The sequence below is a fragment of the Hoplias malabaricus genome, chromosome 4 (genome assembly GCF_029633855.1).
Source record: "Hoplias malabaricus isolate fHopMal1 chromosome 4, fHopMal1.hap1, whole genome shotgun sequence".
In the NCBI taxonomy this organism is placed as follows: domain Eukaryota; kingdom Metazoa; phylum Chordata; class Actinopteri; order Characiformes; family Erythrinidae; genus Hoplias; species Hoplias malabaricus.
In genome coordinates, this window is record NC_089803.1 from 15,600,490 (window position 1) to 15,620,547 (window position 20,058).

Below are 20,058 nucleotides of genomic sequence, written 5' to 3' on the forward strand. Positions count from 1 at the left end.
TTATAGAAACGACAGTTTACCCTTCTTCAAAGTGCAAAAAACAAGGTCCCCTTGTATTTGATTGGCGTTTAATATATACTTTAGGTTAACAACACAAACAGAATAATGGTGAGGAAATATCCTCAGAATTAGAAAAATAATAATTATTTATATATATAATTTTTTCTAATTCTGAGGATATTTACTCACCATTAGTCTGTTTGTGTTGTTAACCTAATGTGTTTACACCTAATGTATTTGCCCCTGTGTCTGTAAATGATAAAAATCCAAAGTGTCTTGGAGAATTTTGGAGGATTTTAGACAATAAAAAGACTGTCAAATGTTGAAAAGTATGAACTGAAATGAGGGTATTGACTTTTTTGCAGAAGACTGAACTGACTCCAACGGCATGAAAGTAATCACAGACCTAGTGTTACAAAACAAAACAACTCCAGTTACAAATGAGTTTCTGTGGTAATTCAAACAGTGAATAAAAACTTACAAAAAAGTTCAAATTCAGCCACAAACAAACAACAGTAATTTTCCCCCCCTCAAACATAGTTTCACCTTAAAAAACACTGAGCTTCTGAATGTAAACAAACAAGAGAACATCATTCTTCAACAACTGTATTTCAACAATTGATGTTATTTGTTAATAATTGGTGCTCCTTAAAGTAGAAATCACTAAACCTATGGAGTGTCTACAAATAAGACCAATATCCAGAATGGCCCATGTTGGAAAAGCAGGGAATACATCTCCCTGATCAAAGAACTATGCAAAATTAATTAGCAAATGGATGACAGAGAAATTACTGTAAATATTAAATTATGATAGGACATTATTATGGAGAATAACTGCTTGTTTTGTTTACATTTTGAATACTTAAAATTGAACACTATGTAATATTTTTTTACCTTTAAATTACATCTTCAAAGTCATTGTGAGGCTTCAGTGACCTGTAATAGAGAGAATAGAGCCACTGTTTGTTCTACTCTGGTCTCAGCACTGCAGTCACTGCACTTAGAAAACTTTGGAGGAGCGTAGGAAACCACCTCTTCTCCATTGATTTTGGAACAGTGCTGTAAACAGTGCCCCAGGAGCCAAAATCCATCTTACATAGTCCTCCTTTAAATAAAATGAGCTAGGTTACATTTGTGACTAGCTCATAATATTTTACTTGATGCTAAGTTCATTCATTCCTCTTCTGTAACGTCTTCATCCTGTTCATGGTCGCTGTGTTTCCGGAGTTGACCTGGAATCACTGGGTAGGAGCACACCAAGGACAGGGCACCATATTGTTAGTTATTTTTGATTAAGCATTATTAATATGACCAGTCATATATATATATCACTTCTGTGCTCTGATTAGTGACATTTAATTGTGATCCCTTGCAGTGACCTATATCAGTGAATTCTAATAGTGATTATAACAGTAAAAAAAGACTCTTAAAAGTAGCTAAGGTTACTCCTCACAATGACTTCTAAGCATGACTCCTAACTGTGATTCTTAACAATGACTCCTAAGGCCTAATGTATGCTTCTGTATTGAACCTAGGCCATAGGAAACACATTGACGCAAATCCTATGCTGTAGCCTGATGCTCTTCAGCAATGTAACTTTGCATTGTGTCGACACAGTCTGCAACCAATGGGATGGCCTCTAGTCAGAAGAAGATTGTTCATGTTGAACCGTTGAAATCCAGGAATATGAACTCCTCTTCTCCACACTACATAGATCGCATACAGCAACAGATTTATCACAAGAGATTTCCTCCCATATTGGTTTGGATGTCACAGAAACAATAAAAAATGTTGAACAAAGGATAAATATGGATGAAAAAAAAAACTGTTACTGGTACTGTATGTATACTATGCTCTGTCCCAAACAGAGCCCTACTCCCCAAATAGTGCACTTTAAAGATTTATAAAAGTAATAATACTACACCACTACATTGTGTACTACATAGTGTAGAGGACAATGTTTGAGATTAAGCCCTAGTGGTTTGGCGGAGTAATTGCAGAGCGACAAAGACATCAATGCACATGTGCAGTCACAGCATCACAACGGCATAGGGCTCTTGCACAGACTACTTCTTAGAATCTGTGTAGAGTAAATGCAGAAGCATAAATTGATCTTAACAGTGATTTCTCACTGGTGACTCCTGACCATCACTGTGTCTGAAACTGCGCCCTATTCATTATTTAGTGCACTATTTTTCTGCCATTTGGAAATACTGTCTGAAAACATAATAGACACATTTCACTGCATTTAAAGAATCCCACAATGCAGTGCAAAAAGTAGTGTACAACCCCTGTAAGATAGCAGATAGCAGATTGCCCATAATCCACTGTGTTGTTTATTTGAAAATAAAGCATAGATTACTGTCCAAAATTTTTCATTACCTTCCTGAATTCAGTACCCTATAATAGTACACTATACAGTGAATATTATATGGAACATTGAATAGGGAGCCATTTTTGACAAAGGAAGTGACTGCTTTGTGTGATTCTTAATTACGATTCCTAATCGTGACCCCTAACTGGAACTCGTAACAGTGAATCCTCACTGGTGTCTCCTCACCAGTGACCAATTACTGTAGAATGTTGTTCTAATGCAAAGTGAAGGTTCAGATGGGTACATGACCCAGGAAGACCTCTTATCGACTGCCACAGGCAACACTGGGAGCTGTGTCCTAGTGCGGGACTATAACAGTCCTCAAGGCCGTGCATATGACTAGCAGCAAGCTCAGTGAGGAAACCAATCCTTGGAATACAATAAATGTAGAGAGTTGTGTGCTTGCTTCATTTAAAAAAACAGAAAAACAACATTTCAAGTCAACTCAGCTGTTCCATATTCTGGAGGACAGCAAAATGCCCTGAGAGTTGAACCCAGTTGAACAGGAATAGGACAGAACAGTGTAGTAAACCTGGAAACATTTTCAGGAAGATTTTAAAAGCTGAAAGCTGAAATTTCCTATCTTAAAGCATCCTTTACACACCGATTATCAACTGTCACATACATGACATGGACATCATTCACTTTTCTGGGAAGATTGTACACTAGATAGTGGGATATTGTAGTGGGATTGGATTGCCACATAAACATTGTGAGGACCTGATTTTGGATGAAACGTACCACTCCAACACATTATACAAGTTTGCAATAGTTCCTATCATCAGAAGTCTGTGATTTTTGGAGGGATTTTTTTTGTATTTGATGGATTTAACATGCATTATTTGTTAATCCAATACATTTAAAAAAAAAAAAAAATTCAAAACGCATTTGTGAGCCAGAACTAATCTTCCAGCACAAATAAAAGGGGAATAACTCCCATTTCAGAAGTAACGTTGTACAGAGACTGGACACACAATGCACATGCATGTGAAAAACACTGAAGATTACATTTGCTGTGTATAGTTATTTACATCAATATTTCCTCTATCATCACCAGTGTACTGTCATTTCTGTTTATCTATAATGCAACATAACACATCTCACCACTCTGAATAGATTTTCTCATCGAGAACTGGATTAGATTAACATTGTAAATCTCTTTTTAACACGGTCAGTTTCTGGCACAATGTTCGAGGCAGGATTAATACATATTACACATTGTTTTGAAAAATAAAAAAATAAAAAATCAACAACATGCATCATTGAGTAGGCTGTGTTTTATTTGATTACAGCAGACAACATCTGTCTTTCGGAGAGTAGTAAGCAGGACCTTGTTATAAGTACAGTATTTCTAATATATGTGACGCTGACACTACAGAAGCAGTACATACGGAGCGTGTTTCTGGTAACAGGTTAAATTTTCTCTACAGTCAGAGTTGAACTAGCACTACGTTTACAAAAGCCAACACATATAAAGGCTGGCGACTGCTGAGTGTTTTCCTAAGCAGGACAGAACAGATTTGCAACAGAAGAGTTATAGGTTAAACTGTCATGTGTAGATGTATCGGATATGATTGAGCGTGTGTGTGTGTGTGTGTGTGTGTCTGATTTGTTCATCATTATTTAACAGCAAAGTGATTTTTCTTTTTTTTTTTTTTTTTTTTACTTTTGTTTTGTTTTCAAAATGTCACGCTGTAAGAACTGTAATTATAGCAAAAGCGACGACGAGTAATATCCAGAAAGTATAACAGCACCTTGAACCAGTCTATAAATGCACTGATTTAAAGAAGTCCCTTCAAAGACAAACTGTAATGAAAGTCCGGCTCTGTGAATCTGTCTGATGTATTGCCAATGCCTGTAGTGGTGCATGGTGTTGTTACAAAAAAAGGTATGATGTGTCCACTGAAAAGACCAGCCAGAGCAAAAACTGGGGGCCACTTGCTCCCATTATAAAATGTAACAAAAGTTCCCCCAAAATTGTACAAATCTGTAGCAGTACAGAAAAAAATATTTACATTAACCCCCCTTTTTTAAGTGTAGTTATGCAGCAAATCCAGCTTTGGCACTCAATGGTCTCCGTCTTCTCAGTACATTCACTCTGTCCCCCTCCCTCTGTCACGAAACCGTCACACAGTGTGCCAAAAACGTTCCCACAGCGCTCCGCCACCCAGCGCTCTGTGCAGTGATGAGCCCCTTCCGTTCCCACCTGGCACAATGGAAGAGGGCAAGAGTGAAATCATTGGTTCCAAAAATACAACATTTCAAAGTAAGCCTCTGTTCCTCTTCTTTCCTTCCACTTCTGTGCAAAAATGACAGCGGCAGCAGCTCCTACCTGTCGAGAATGGGAACAAAGCCATCATTACAAGTGTGACAACCTGAGTCACTCACTACCCCGGCCCACTGATCAACCCCAATGGAAACCTCATGCTTCCTTCAAAATTCCCTGCACCTGCACTACTCCACTCAAGCTGCTTTGTGGACTTTAGTTACTCTGCCACATTAACAAATAATTGGATCATCAAAAGCACATGAAATTACGCTGCCAAAACAATCCCGCTGAGTTTGACATCTTACCTCCATGCTTTTGTCTATATTTATCTTCTTAATTAACTCAAAACGAGCTAATGGGCTGGAACTACAATAACAATAACAAAACAGATTTTGACACCTAACAAAACCTTCTGTGTTGTAATTTAAGTAAGGACCTCAAAACTTTTGAGATTAAAAAGGGGCACTTCCAACTTATATATACATTAAGATACATTTTTCTTTTAGTAGCATCCAATTCATGATGCACTATTAAGATGAATTACAATTTAGTTGTTTTTCTTTTGGCTAGTCCCTCTGTTACAACATGAACAAAATAGTAACAATGCTGGAAGGAATGGTTAAAAAAGTATGGGCTAATAATTGTCTTTAACATGAAAAAAAAAGTTTATTTATTTTTTTGATGATCTTGAGACATTCCAGTTTTATAGCAGACAGCCATCAATTTTTAAAGTTAGAAGCCAAATGCAAAATAATGAATCACTGAACTTTTAAAGATTAAAGAACCATCTGCTAAAGCGGTCAAATTTCCACCTCTGTTTATTTAAGTTAAAGAGATGAATGAAAACTGCTCTAAAACACTGCACTTCAACTGCTCTTCTATCTTCTGGAATGAACAACAGTCTACTATATTTGCATAGCAACATCCCAGTGTGTCTCAACTTCCTGCTGTACTGCTTTGTTTTTCTTAACGGAGCAACATCAAAAGAGTCCAACCTGGGTTCCAGTCCTCTATTCCAAATTTCCATGGCAACAGCCAAATATGTCCTTTGATGAGGAGTGGTCTATTGTGTCCCCTCAGTCTCTATAATCACCAGACTGGAAAGGCATACCAAAAAAAATATACTTCACGTAAAAACTTACCCCCTTCTCCTGCCCCTTCTCCCTCCTGCAGCCTAATCTGTGTCTGAGACCAGCTCTCGTGACGCCATTCTGGCCTTCACCCCTACTGCTTCCTCCATCCAGCCCCCGCACTCCTCTACACTGCCTCCATTCTGACCTCCATTCCTCCCTACTTCGGGCCTGCGCTGGCCCAGGGTGTTGCTGAACCAGTCTTTGATCTCTTGGCTGCTTAGTTTGGTGCACTCTGCTCTAGGCATCTTCCATTCCTGGCCTGGCTGAGTGACGCCACAGGGCTGCTCTGAGATCAGCCGGCCATTCAGCTCGCTGCCGCTCAGCTTGTGGAAAAGCTCCTTCCATTCTACAGCTCCACTGCGAAGAGCCAGACGACTGTCTTTGAACCACCGGACGATATCAGTACGAGCCAAGCCCGTCTGCGCCTCAAGACGGCTATATTCCTCAGGTGAAGGCCACCGTGTTTGGACAAAGACATCTTTTAGGAGACTGAGGGCCTTCCTGTCCAGAGGCCCAGAGAATGAAGATGGGGCAAAAATGGGGGGGAGCGGGCTCATGAGTAGGCCTTGTTTGTGAACGCCATTAAGGAAAGCATGTTGGTGATGTGAACGTGGTCTCCTGTCTGCCATGTCAGTTCTCTTGGAGCCCATGGAATTCAACAGGGCTTTTTCTAAGTTGTCTCGAAGTGCTCGACGTTCCAAAAACCAGCTGTCGATCTCCTCTCTGGAGAGTCTAGTGGTGACTGCGATGTGATCAACCTCATGGTAGGATGGGAAGCTATTCCTCTGAAAACTCTCCTCTAAAACCTTCAGCTGCTCAGCAGTTTTGCCCTTCACTCTTTCCAGGAGAGGGAACTGATTCGGGACCGCTTTTGGACGCTCCTTTGGAGCAAAGTCACTGGTAAAGTGCTGTGAACCATTGTGGGCCGGTGCACTCTGGTCAAGAAACCAATTATTACCGTCCCCATAGGGGACTCCATTGCCATTCTGACTCTCTGAGGGTCGACTCTCTGAGCCTGGGGGTTTCTGCTCCGTTGTCGGCTCTAGTGGTCTACTCTCCAGAGAGAAAGTGGGAACAAGGGGAGGGGCGACATGTGGAGCCCGTGCCGTTTGAATGATTGTTGGTCTCTTCAAATGAGCAGAAGTCACCAGTGGGGGCACCAAGGGTAAGTTCAGATCAGTAGGTAAAGGTGACAGTTTATCTTTAGGAATTATCGAAGGGATAGATGCTTGGTTCCTAAACCGTTGGGGAGTCATAGACCTCTTTAGATCTGTGGACAGCAGGGGCACCATAGATAATTTATCTCTGGGTAAAAGGGGAGGAGGGGCCATGGTTATTTTATCTTTGGGTGGTACAAGTGGAAACACCATTGGTAATTTCCCTTTCGGCATAACGTAAGGGGCGACAATGGGTCTCTTCATGTCTGGGGGAATCAAAGGTGGGGGCATGGATCTCTTATTATCTGGGGGTATGGGAGGGGGAGCCATGGGTAGTCTCTCTAAGGGAGGGACTGGTGGGGGTGCCATGCAGAGCTTATCTTTGGGTTCGTTTGTGGGAATCATGGGACGCTTGACCTCCTGGGCCATCGCTGGCGTTCCCAAGGAGCGCTTGAGATTCTGCATACTATTAACGGTTGTCACAGTGACAGTTGCACACGTAGAAGGCGACCCGTTTGCGGTGGTCACCATAGACAGGTTGGACTGTCTAATGACGTGGCAGGAGACTGCTGGTGCAACAGACTGACTGGTGGCGATTGACTCGCTCACAGGCGTAGGCAAAACGGTGAAGGTCTGATCAGCATGTGGCATGCAGCCGTTGAACATCTTCTTTCGAGCTTCTTCCACTTCTTCTGGCGACCAGGTGATTCCCTGCTTCAGTCGCTGAGTAGTGAACCACACCTTGATTTGCTCTTCTGGGTGTTTGGACGCAGCAGTGAGCCACGAGAGCTCAGCATGGGTGGGATAGGGGAACTTGTTGAAGGACGCAATGAGGGTAGTGTTGCTATCCAACAAGGGATTGTACTTGCTTGAGTTCAGGGGAACAGCGATTGTTGGAATTGAGTTGAGATTGGGAGGACGCTGCAATAGAGGCATGACATGGGAGAGGCCCTGCAGGATCATGGGCTCCGGGATGATGATTGTGCCATTAACATTGACTGCGGTAATCTGATCTTTCAGCAATAGATTATCTAAACGATTCTGTACCTCATTTCCATTACTAAAGATTTCTTTGCCATCCACATTTGGTCGACAGTTTCCAGCATTTAGTGTGGATGAAGGGTATGGGGGTGAAAAGTCAAAGCAGTCATCATCTTGCAAGTGCTTACTTTCTAGAGAGACTGAATCCCCCTCGCTCTCAATGGTCTGCTCTAGGATGGTCTGGTTGTCAAGTTTAATCTGTTTGAACTTGAAATTGCACTCTCCAGGATGCTGTGATTCATTGTGTTCTGTAAGGGAGTCAAACTTCTTAGTGCTGAAGTTGCAGACGGCGCAGAGGTACAGAGGGTTCAGTATGACATTAGGGTGTATAGAGTAGACATGCTCTTTGAATTCGTTGAGGTTCTGAGTAGAGAAGGAGCAGTACTTACACTGGTAGTCCCTACCTTGCTGTTTCTGTGGGGCAAGGGACTTGTCTTCTTCCATCCTCACTTCTAGCCCTTCTACAGGACTATCCTCAGACTCAACCTCCCCCACTGACACCTGATGTAGATCTAAAGATGGCTGCAGAGAGGAGGGCCTGTCCTCTAAGACTTCATCAGCCAAAATATCCATCTCCACAGGGCTGTCCATTGGCACATTGCTGACACACACCATGCAGGGAGTGAAAGACTTCCTTCGGCTGGACATGGCAATTGTAGTGACAGGCTTCAGGGGTATGCCTGACAGAGCAGTTAGGATGGGTTGCACAGGGAGGGAGGGAGAGAGGGATGGAGGTGATCAGAGTGGATTCCCAGCACGGGAACAGGACTCTGTAGTTCCTCAGTCCGCTCCGGAGTCTCCCAGCCTTGGCTCCGGAGTTGCCCGCTGACCGGGATCATCAGCTCCAGTGCAGGGCTTCATAGGACCTCATCACATGCAACTCACCTGTACACAGACAACAGAAGAAAAGGACAGCTAATATAATTAACAATGACATTTTACTACAAGGTTTCTAATTCAAAGTTCACATACTGTACTGCACTGAATACAAATTCACAAATTCAAATAATGCCATTCACCCTGGCATTTAAATGCATCTCCTATGACTGCTTGTGTTTATTTTGAATGGTCTACCTAAACATATTTTTAGATCACTGTGAGAGAAACATAGGTAAAAAGAGGCATCTCTCCCTCTCTCTCTCTCTCTCTCTCTCTCTCTCTCTCTCTCTCTCTCTCTCTCTCACACACACACACACACACACACAGTACTTACAGTTTGAAACATCATAATTTATTGGTAAATCCCAGGCTGGCACAGTGACACAGTTGATGTGGGCAGTGCCTATTCCTGTTGGCAATGCATCGAGACACTTTGGTGTTCACACTACAGGAATAATGTGTTCATATACATACCTGACCACCCTTGAATGCGGTTTGAGTGATCAGATCACAATGTCTCCTCAGGATGCATTGTACTCTACTCACACCTGTACTATGTGCAGACAACTAATGATCTGATAACCCAGGATGCGTATACATGCCAGATGTGAATGGGGTCTAAATATGAACATGAAAAGACCTCTTTAACACTTTTTATGATATGGTATGTATGATATGAATGGATAACATCCTGAACTCAAGTTACTGTTTCACTTTTTCAGTGCTCTTCTTCCAACCTTATATAATAAAGGGAAACACGAACACAACACACTCCAACAGGGAAAGACCCTCCTCCATCTTCTCTGTCTCAACAAAACCATCAAGAAGATCAAGGAGAGCCCATCTCTGTGGAAAACCAGAACAGAGGAGAGGTCTATGAGTTTGTTGGAGAGGTCCACGAGTTCAGGCATTCCACAAAGCAAGCCAACACAACTCAGCACAGGATGCGAGATTTATCAACAGTCTCAGCTAGGGAGTAAGAGGGGGGACAGAGGAAGAAGGAAAGGAAGATATGAATAAAGACACTTCTCACTATTGGATATCAATGTATAAACTCATACCATATAATAGATTCAGCCCAACTAATTTCAGACCAATCAGACCAAGACAATCCACCCTGTTTTCCATTACATCAGGTTCAGTGAGGTTGACAAACACTGGGAAGTTTCATGGACTGAACCTAGGCTTTAATGCCAGATCACAAATCACCTTCAGTTCCTCTTCAAAGTAACACAGAATTTTTGTGCTATTAGGTAAGTCTAATAAATTCGGGGCAGATGAAACATGATAATTCAAGAGAGGTCTCACAGTTTCCGCAAATTGTGGGTAGGATGTGATAATTTCCCCACACTGAATACCTGAGGAGTTGGTGTATAGATCCCACTCCAAAAAATTGAAAAATTAATTAATTAATTAATTCATTCAACATTCATTCATTCAACACTCAAAACCAAGCCATTTACTTTTGGTTCTAATTGGATTATTGCATTTTTCATTTCACAAGTAAAAGGTAAAAATACATCAGCATAAGTACTATAAATTACTTCAAACCGAATTTAATGTCTGGAGTATCATTTGGATTACACTGTCATTGTCAGAAAAAGCTACTGTACAAAAGTAGAAACAGTGTAAGTGTTCCTTTAAACCTTTAAAGATACAATAGTGGTTTTAAAGTAGACCTGTCACAATAGCCATATTCTGTGGTCGATATATTCATTTATTCATTCATGGTCTGTAACCGCGTAACCAGTTCAGGGCCGCAGTGTGTACGAAGCCTACCCAGAATCACTGGGCGCAAGGCAGGAACACACCTTGGAGGGGGTGCCAGTTCTTCACAGGGCAACACACACACACACACACGCACACACACACACACACATTCACTAACACATTTAGAGTCACCAATCTACCTACCAACGTGTCTTTTTGGACCGGAAGAAATCCACATGGACACAGGGAGAATACACCAAACTCTTCACAGACAGTCACCAGGACAATGGAGATATGTGAGTGCGAGACTTCCTGCTGCGCAGCTGTGCCACCCGGTCAATATATTGTCCCATTAATAATTGCAATAAAAAATACTACTGTCATTTTATACATGTTTATGTCACTGATATAATAATAATAGCATATTAATACACTTACAAAATCATTAAAGAGCAATGAACTTTTAATTATTAAGAATATTCAGAACTGGAATACTGCATAAAATGAAATAAATAAAACCTGAATAAATCAAGATAACATAATGGTGTTGTATGAGAACGAGACAAGAGAATACAAAACTGTCTAAAATAATGGGGATGTTTATTCTTATGTAATCAAACACACCAGGAAACACCATAGACAACACTGAGGTCAGCAAAAAATGTTGAGAAAATGTCAATATACTGTACAATAAGTAGAAAATATTAAGGAATTCTTGTTAAGGGGTTGACAAGTCAGTCAGCTGAAGTCCAATGACAGGTTACTCACCAGTTCACAGGATATCAACACCTCTGTTACTACTGAGGAGAACACAAGCACATGTGTACAGGAAGGTAAATCTGATACTAACCAGAGGAATGGGAAACATGCAAAAGAGAAAGGAATTGGGCAAAGAATAAAAGCAAAACCAATATGGAGTGAGGCTCAAGATGTGGTGCATCATGCAAAGGCAGGTTCTGCTCCAGGGCCTAATGGTGTACCACATCGGGTGTACAAGTATGCAGGTGTGTTCTTGACGTTTTTGTGGAAGTTGATAGTCATAGTTTGGAAGAAAGGGATCATTCCAAAAGAGTTGAGGAGAGCAGGAGTTATCCTTATCCCTAAGGAGAAGTGGTATGATTTTCTTTAGTGTGATAGCATGGAGACATATTGCTTATTTTAAAGCAAACTAATTAATTAATATATCAGTACAAAGCAGTACTTTGTAGCAGTACTTTTGCAGGGGTTTCTGGCTTTGCATGTATGTAACATAGCAGCATGATCTGGCACTAGATTCAGACAGCAAAGAAAGAGGGTAGGGATCTACATGCCATTTTCTTAGATTTAGCTAATGCATTGAACTCAGTGCCACACAAACTTATGTGGAAAGCTTTTGAGTTCTTCCAGGTGCCAGACAAGGTTACTAGGCTGGTTAAAGCATATTTTGAGGAAATTCAGTTTCGCTTTAGTACAGGAGAATTTGTTACATCATGGCAGCAATTAGAAACAGGTATAATATCTGGATGTACAATTTCACTTTTAGCATTTACAATGACAATGGAGGTAGAAATTAGGGCCTCTAAGTGGGTCATAGGCAGTGAGAGGTTGCATGATGGTTTTTGACTCCCCCCAATTAGGGCATACATGGATGACATGACAACCCTGATGACTATTGTGTCTTGCATGTGGTGGACGCTGGGGAAGATAAATGATAAGCTAAGGTATGTTAGGCTGAAAGTTAAACCAAGTGAGTCTAAAACTGTCTAGTTAAACCAAGTGAGTCTAAAACATTGACTGTCAAAGGAAAACTTGTGCAAGAAAACTTTGTGATGAAAGGAGAAATGATCCCTATGGTACTGGAGAGACCAGTTAAGAGTTTAGGTAGATGGTATAATGCCGTGCAAAATGATAGCAAGCAAGTGGTGGGACTGGAGTGGTGGGTGAAGGCTATTAATACCCTTGATAGATCATGTCTGCCAGGAAAGTTGAAATTGTGGTGTTTGAAGTTTGGCTTGCTGCCTCGTATTAGATGGCCATTGCCAGTGTATGATCTTCTGATCACAGAAGTAGAGAGAATGGAAAGTGTTATTAAAAATGCTATAAGGAAGTGGCTAGGGGTGCCACAGTGTTTACCACTCACAAGTTTATTTGAGGAAATTAAATGTGCAAAGGTGTGTCGTGAGTTAAAAAAAAGCAGCAGCACCAGTCACATAAACTGGAAGGAAGTGGAACCTGCAAACGGCTGTGCAGATAGCCAGGAGATCATTAGAGTTAAGGGATGTGATTGGCCAAGTGCTATGCGGAAGAGCAGGACTTGGGTCAGGTGATTTGTGGTAAGCGTTTAGTGAGCAAGATGAAGAGGCATGGCGCACAACAGCAGCGTCACAGGCAAAACAAGGCCAGTGGCTTCGTTGGGATAATCTAGACAAGCCGAAGGTCACTTGGCAAGAGCTATGGATGATGGAGGCAGTCATATAAAGTTTTTGCCAGGAGAAACTTACGATGTCTATCCAATGTTCCAAAATCTTGGACAATGGGTAGGTGAACACTGTTATCTGTTGGGAACTCCGGTGTCGACCCGAGAATGATGGGTTCCCCCATATGAGTATTGGGTCCTTCCAAGGTTTCTTCCTCGTTATCTGAGGGAGTATTTCTTTTCCACTTTTGCCCTTGGCTTGCACATCTCTGTAAATCTGATTTGTGACAATTTTCTGTTATGAAATGCACTATATAAATATAATTTGATTGACTGATTGAAGACCCTAGCTGTAGATTTTGAACAAGGGTTAGCACGCTGAAACATATTGTAAGTTTACCAGCTTGTAAGTTTAGTTTGTTGCAGGTTCGGTATACATGGAGGGTATTATCATGTTTATTGGACAGCAAACACCTAGAGGTTAATTCATTGTCGAGTGATTGTAGTAATAAAGAGGTTAGGTCTGTGTGTGAGGGGGAACGTGTTTGAGAGTGCGTGCAGGCTATAAATATTGGTAGATGGGGAGAAGCACAAGATTGGAAATTGCTGGTGGACATAGGTTAAAGAAACTGCAGGTACCAGAATGCATTGTGTAAACTACACCGAGGCCAGACATGGCACTTTACTCTGAAATTAAACGTATAGTTTACTTCATAGTGTTAACAATTATGCTTGCAGATGCAGCATTTGAAAGGAAGAAGCTGAAGTACGCAGACTTGACGGATGAAGTGAGGGAATGTGGGTGGCAGGTACATATAAGACTGGTGGAGATTGATGTTAGGGCATTTGTAGCCATGTCTGCCACATCCCTGCTTGTGCAGTTCGGCATAAGGGGCCCGGAAACTAAGGGCAGCTATGAAGGAGACATCAGAAACAGCTGAATGGTCTAGTCAGTGGTTGTGGATAAGGAGAACACAGACTAGTTGGGGAAATGCACTGTAGAGGTGATGTTTTGTGGTTGGTGATGTAGCCAGTGGGGCTAGGTACAGCCTTAGTCACCAGGGAGGCAAGTGTGGATTTACCATTGTTGATGGTTAAGGGTAAGGTAGGACTGTAAAGCTAGCTCGGAGCGTGGGGTGGGTCTGGGACTCCAGAATTCACTGTTAAGGTTTCTGGAGGTGCCATGGACTTAATTCTAAAAACACTAATGAGAGGATGTGCCTACCTGTTGACCCCTGAAAAGAGACAGTGATGCAGTGGGTGGTTTTGGTACTCATGGATTGGGCTCTAGTTGTTAAGGGTAGTTGGTTGCTGATTGGATCATAAACGGCCACAGAAATCTTAGTGGTTAGGTGTAGAAAAAATGGGAAAATGGGTTGTAAGTTTTTTGTGGCTGCAATGGGGTGAGCCCTATATGAAGCTCTAATGGATCGGCATATATATATATATATATATATATTTATATATCAGTGGCGGATGCTGGTCTTTCAAGGAGGGGAAGCTCAATTTCGGCCTACACCATAAAATGTGTCGGTTTATTTATACGTAAATTCTATCCTCCGTTCCTTTTTAAGAAAATGATCTTTGACCCTGTCGTACCAACAAGGCGTCTTTTCCAGGGACTTGACTAGTGTCCTCTCAATGGCCAGCAGAGCTAGGCTGCTTAAACGGCCTTGGCCCATGTGAAGTGTGTCCGCCTGTGAGTGCTTTGTGACGGTGGAGGGGCTCAGCAGCACCCGCTGGACAGAAACTGCGATAGAAGTCAGAAAGAGTGGTAGAAGTCAGTCTTCAAACATAAGCAGCTACAAAAAACCCACCAGAAATAGAAGCTCGATTTGTCGCTAGTCGTTTTAAACAAAGAAAATGCCGCTAAGAGGATTAAGATAGTTTGGTTTAACGCAGAACAGAATGAAAATGTAATGCTTCCTCTGATCTTTACACCAAAGGGTCGCTGATTTGCTCATTTCGCTGTCAATCAAAAAGGGATTCAGCCTCAGACAGATCATCCAATCATCATCCGAGGCCAGCCCACTGCCCCATAGACCCCCAGAGACGCTGAGCGTCCGATGGGCGGGACAAAGCCCAGCATTTATCCAATCACTCGTCTCGTTTCCCTGCACTTCGCTGCTTCGAATCGCGTTGTAGTCCATATTTATTCAATGACATGTACACACAACAGTATATATTTGTTCACTTATTTTTTGACATTTTAGGGGAAGCTGAGCTTCCCTTGCAGTCTTAGAGCAATCACCACTGATATATATATATATATATAGAGTCCTTCACAGGGCAACACACACATTCACTCACACCTACGGACACTTTTGAGTTGCCAAACCACCTACCATCGTGTGTTTTTGGACTGTGGGAGGAAACCGGAGCACCCGGAGGAAACCCACGTGGACACGGGGAGAACACACCAACTCCTCACAGACAGTCACCCGGAGCGGGAATCAAACCCACAACCTCCATGTCCCTGGAGCTGTGTGACTGTGACACTCCCTGCTGCCCCACCGTGCAGCATTAATCCTAGAGATGAAATGGGGTGTATGAATCAACACAATTTTAAAATCTACAATTATCATAGAATAAGGAACAATTATGTTCCCTAACTAAAATTACTGAATTTCACCCCTACAACAAGTAGTTCTTCTAAAAGCAAGACAAGACAATTTATCAGGAAGGCAGAGTGTGCTTAATATTTTTACTCAAATCAGTGAAAAGCTGAAGCATCATCTCGTCTAAAGGGTTGCAATCCAGGTATTTTCATCACAATAGGAAAGGCTCCTGTCCAAAACTGGAAAATCATACATTGTGATTTTCCTTCAGCCTCACCTCACTGCACAAGTCACACCTTCAATCTCACCACCAGGAACATTTCCGACTCCCTCCCAGCAAAGGACTATTTCTTCCAGTTTCTTCCCTCCGGAAAGCACTTCTCAGAATTGCAACTTGAGAACAATAAAGATGCTGCCTTTCTTGACAAACCCTTACACCATCACAAAGTGGTATGTATGAACTTGATCATTGTTAGAGGCATTTGTATTATGTATATGTAGGCTGCGGCAAAAGCACCTTCCATCATTCTGGCATGGAAACAAACAGCAAAGAACCTCCAGCTAACTGAACGATCGATTGCTCTACTCTCTCCATCTCATAATTAACCCCTGAAAAAAAGAAAAACACACAGCAGAGCCAGTCAATATCTTGGGCTGATCACTCTGTGTAATACTTCCATTATTAAAGGGGAAGGAAAGGGTGCCAACACTGAAACCCTCCCTGGATCATCCCCAATTCACATTCACTGCCTGAAAAAAACTAGAAGGATTTTCACCATTCATTTTTATGGAGCGAGTACATGTACACCCTCCTCTCTAAATGAAATAAACTGCTGCTGTCTTTATGACTATTAAAAATGTTAAAATATGAAGCCTGGCTTCATATCCATGTAGTTGTTATGGCAACAGCAGAGTGGTGTGATGGTCCACTGTCACCTCTGCGCTGCATATTAATGACTCCGCCTCTCTCTCAGGTGCTAATTAGAAACACACTCACAGCCGCCCAGCGGAGCGGAGACGAGCCTGTGCACGTGAGTGAAAGAGAGAGAGAGAGAGAGGGAGAGAGAGAGAGAGATTGTGTATATGTCTGTGCGTTTGTGTGAGTGTGTATGCATGTGTGTGTGGGTGAGTAATGATCCGTTCCGGTCGGTGAGTGACGCCGGCACGAGCTGGCATCACTGCGGTGACGGGGCCATCGTAATAAAACATGCATGAGTCGTCTTCTGTCCTCAACTCACACCATGTTCTCCTTAAAGAAAGACACACAAGAACACACACACACACACAGATGGACACACACCCCCACAAGCACACATAAAGTCTCTGTATCTTCATTAAAATGGGAAAAGACTAAAGTTCCTCTGTCTTACGCACACAGCCACCGCAGTGAGAATTTTAACGCTGTACCCTGACTTCACTCTCTAAATTTAAGCCGAGTTGCTACAGGTGAAGAGGGTATTCAAAAACACAGGAGGTATCACGATGAATGTTCTCCAATTCATTACTGAAAATGTATTCTTGTACAGGGAATTCTGAACGTTGTAAAAACTAAAACTAAGCTTCAAATAAAGAATTATAATTACCCATTTCTTTGTGAAGGTCAGGATTTGAGTCTTGTTCTTTCATTCAAGTCAATCATATACACACGGCCTGGTATTTGAAATGTTTTTGAATTCCTTCCTAAGCTCACATTCTATCCTATTTTGAAACTATAAGCAATATATTATGAAATTCTTCTGTCTATTAGAAGTCCATCAGAATGCAATATTAAAATATTGTCATTGTCCAAAGAAAAATATTAATCTCCAAAATAGTAACTTTACAGTAGATGGAAAAAATGTTTCTTAACTTTCTGTGGAAGTCAATGTAAAAATATTTAATTCCAGTTCATTTTGTAGCGTTTCTATTGGTTCATTTATCATGACGTTTTACCACAATGTGAAGGATGGCTGTTGTGTTCAAATGATGTTGTAAGGTAAGAATGAAGCTACGTGTTTGTCTTTGGACAATGACAAAATTCTGTTTCATGAATGAACCCTGCATTGGACAGCTGCCCTGTTCAGGGTGAGTTCCTGCTATGCACCCAGTGATCCTAAGTGGGCTCCTGCGACCTAGGACAAGATAATTTGGTTACAGAAGACGTATAACTGAATGAATGAATGAATGGGTCCAAACACCACGACACTATGACTGGGGATTTTTAAAAGCACCAAAAATCTAATGGCATTTGTCCCATATATCAATTAACCAAAACATTAAGATCATTTACAGATGAAGAGAATAATATTAATTATCTTGGAAAAACAACACCTGTGAAAGTCGAATTTAGAGTTGGTAAGAGAACAGTTGGTTTTCAAAATCAGTATGGTTAGATGGTTGAATGTGGGAAAAATGATTTGGTGTGAAGCCTGAAGTTGTCTTTGACAAGGGGCAGATTGTTATGGCCCTAAACAATAAGGCTCCTGGTCAGCAGTGGTGAGTACCTAACGACCACCAAAGGGCAACGGTATTGTGCAGCCAGGACTCATCGATACATGAGGTGAACCAAAGCTAATCCCATCTAATCAACAGAAGTGTAACTCTGGCACCAGTCACAGAAATGTTTAATGAGGTTTACACATACAGAGCGATGCTCTCTGCTCTGTATGAAGCTGTGTAATCACACACACACACACACACACACAAACACAAATCCATATTCACCATCCAAATCACCCACAAGGTGTCTCTAAGCATCATAACTGGACTTCGGAGTGATGGGAGAAGGCAGCCTGGGTATAATGAGTCCTGTTTTATTTCCATCACATGGAATCTAGGTACGTGTGAGAGTTGACATGAAGAAGTGATGGACCAGGTGCACTGTGGGAAGATGAGGGAGTGTGTGACACTGTGGACAATGCTCTACTGGAAAACTCTTGGTCCTTATATTTATGTGGACATTACCTTGACACGTGCCACCTACAAATAAAACATATCATTGCTGTCCAAAGGAAAACATGTATCGCCAAAACAGTAACTTTACAGGGGAAAGAAAAAAAAACACCTTATGTTTCAGTGGAAGTCAATGTAAAAAGATTTTATTCCAAGTAATTTTGGAGAATTTCTATTGGTCCATTCATCATGAACTTTTTACACAGTGTGAAAGACGGCTGCTGTGTTCAAATGATGTAGTAAACTAAAAATGGACAAACATGGAGACGCATATTTTTCTTTGGACAATGACTACATTAGCCAGGTGGTCATAATGTTTTGGTTCATCAAAGTCAAATTTTTTGGCCATGGGTTTGTTTATTAAAATGCTCCCTGAGATCATGATTTATGCCTCATAAATGCTTGCAGAACAGATATATAATCTTCAAGTATCCTAGAATTATCCTAATCCTAACTCAGTTTAACCCCAAGCACTCAATAGCTGCTTATGTTAATCCTGCTATTTATACCATTCTTGAATGGTGATACGGTGGCAGGATCAGTGCAGCACTAATGGTAGGTATTCAATGCGCATTTTCACAATGCTGTAAACTTCCTGAATCATTAAATTTGTTAAAAATGGCTTAGTAGTGTCCAAAAAATATGGTTTCTGTTAGGATTAAAACAATCCCAGCAGCTCATGTGAAAAAGTGAAGGGCATTTAATCGAAGCAATACACAGAACAAAGGCGATCAAACTAGTTTGCATCTGAGACAAAACGGACCTACGATCAGAGAGACAATGACATGCAGATAAACATGCACAAACTCTCTCTCTCTCTCACACACACACACACTTACTGTATCTGAACTTCAGTCATTTTTCTAATGAAGGCTGCTGTTCTTGGATCTGTTTTAACATAAGCCAATGTCTTCAGGGTCTAATGGCACATTACAGCAGCAGCTCTAGGGCTGGGGACAGCTTATAGAACACATTTATTCTAAGATATTAAAAGTTTTATTTACTAATAGTGGATCAAAATCATCAGCTTCGTACAATAACTGTGCTGTTAGAGATCTGTAAATAAAACAACAGTGAAAAGAAGAAGGAAACTGTTGAATGAAAAGAAAGAGAAGTGAGAAAAAAAGCAGTCAAAGGAGGGGGCAAAGGATGATTAGAAAGAAGGACAAACACAGAGGGGGGACAGAGATCCAGTATAGAGATAGACAGAACAATGAATGAAGGGATGTTGTATTGAAAGAGTGAGATGGCATGAGAGAAAGTGAATATGAGAGAGGAAGAGGGAGAAAGAGGGGGGTTTGGGAGAGAGAGAGAGAGAGAGAGAGAGAGAGAGAGAGAGAGAAAATAGAGTGAGACCCAGCTCCTCTCCTCTCTGTAGGATAGCTGAATTTGAATGAGTGCAGAATTAATTTAAATCTTATCAGAAAGGTCTTTAATACCTTATCAGTTCTGCAGAGACAATAGGCATAATCGCTTTAATGCTCTGAACTGAGAGCCATGCAGAGAGAGAGAGAGAGAGAGGGAGGGAGGAAGGAAGGAAGGCACAATGTACTACAAACATTTAATAAAGGGGCCAAACATGTGCACACACACACACACACACACACACAC

The 20,058-nt window shown here is 41.5% G+C and overlaps 1 protein-coding gene across 3 annotated transcripts in view; it reads right to left on the bottom strand.

Annotated features, from left to right (window-relative positions):
• Positions 1–3,646: 3,646 nt before the first annotated feature.
• LOC136694313 (zinc fingers and homeoboxes protein 2-like) overlaps positions 3,647–20,058 on the bottom strand; it is a 44,285-nt gene continuing 27,873 nt past the window's right edge. For all 3 annotated transcript variants that reach the window (XM_066667767.1, XM_066667766.1, XM_066667768.1), the window contains exons 2-3: positions 5,786–8,859; positions 3,647–4,706 (exon numbers count right to left, since the gene is read on the bottom strand). In XM_066667767.1, the coding sequence (XP_066523864.1) occupies positions 5,818–8,622 (2,805 nt within the window). In that variant the 5' untranslated portion in view covers positions 8,623–8,859 and the 3' untranslated portion in view covers positions 3,647–4,706; positions 5,786–5,817. The remainder of the gene's footprint in view (positions 4,707–5,785; positions 8,860–20,058) is intronic.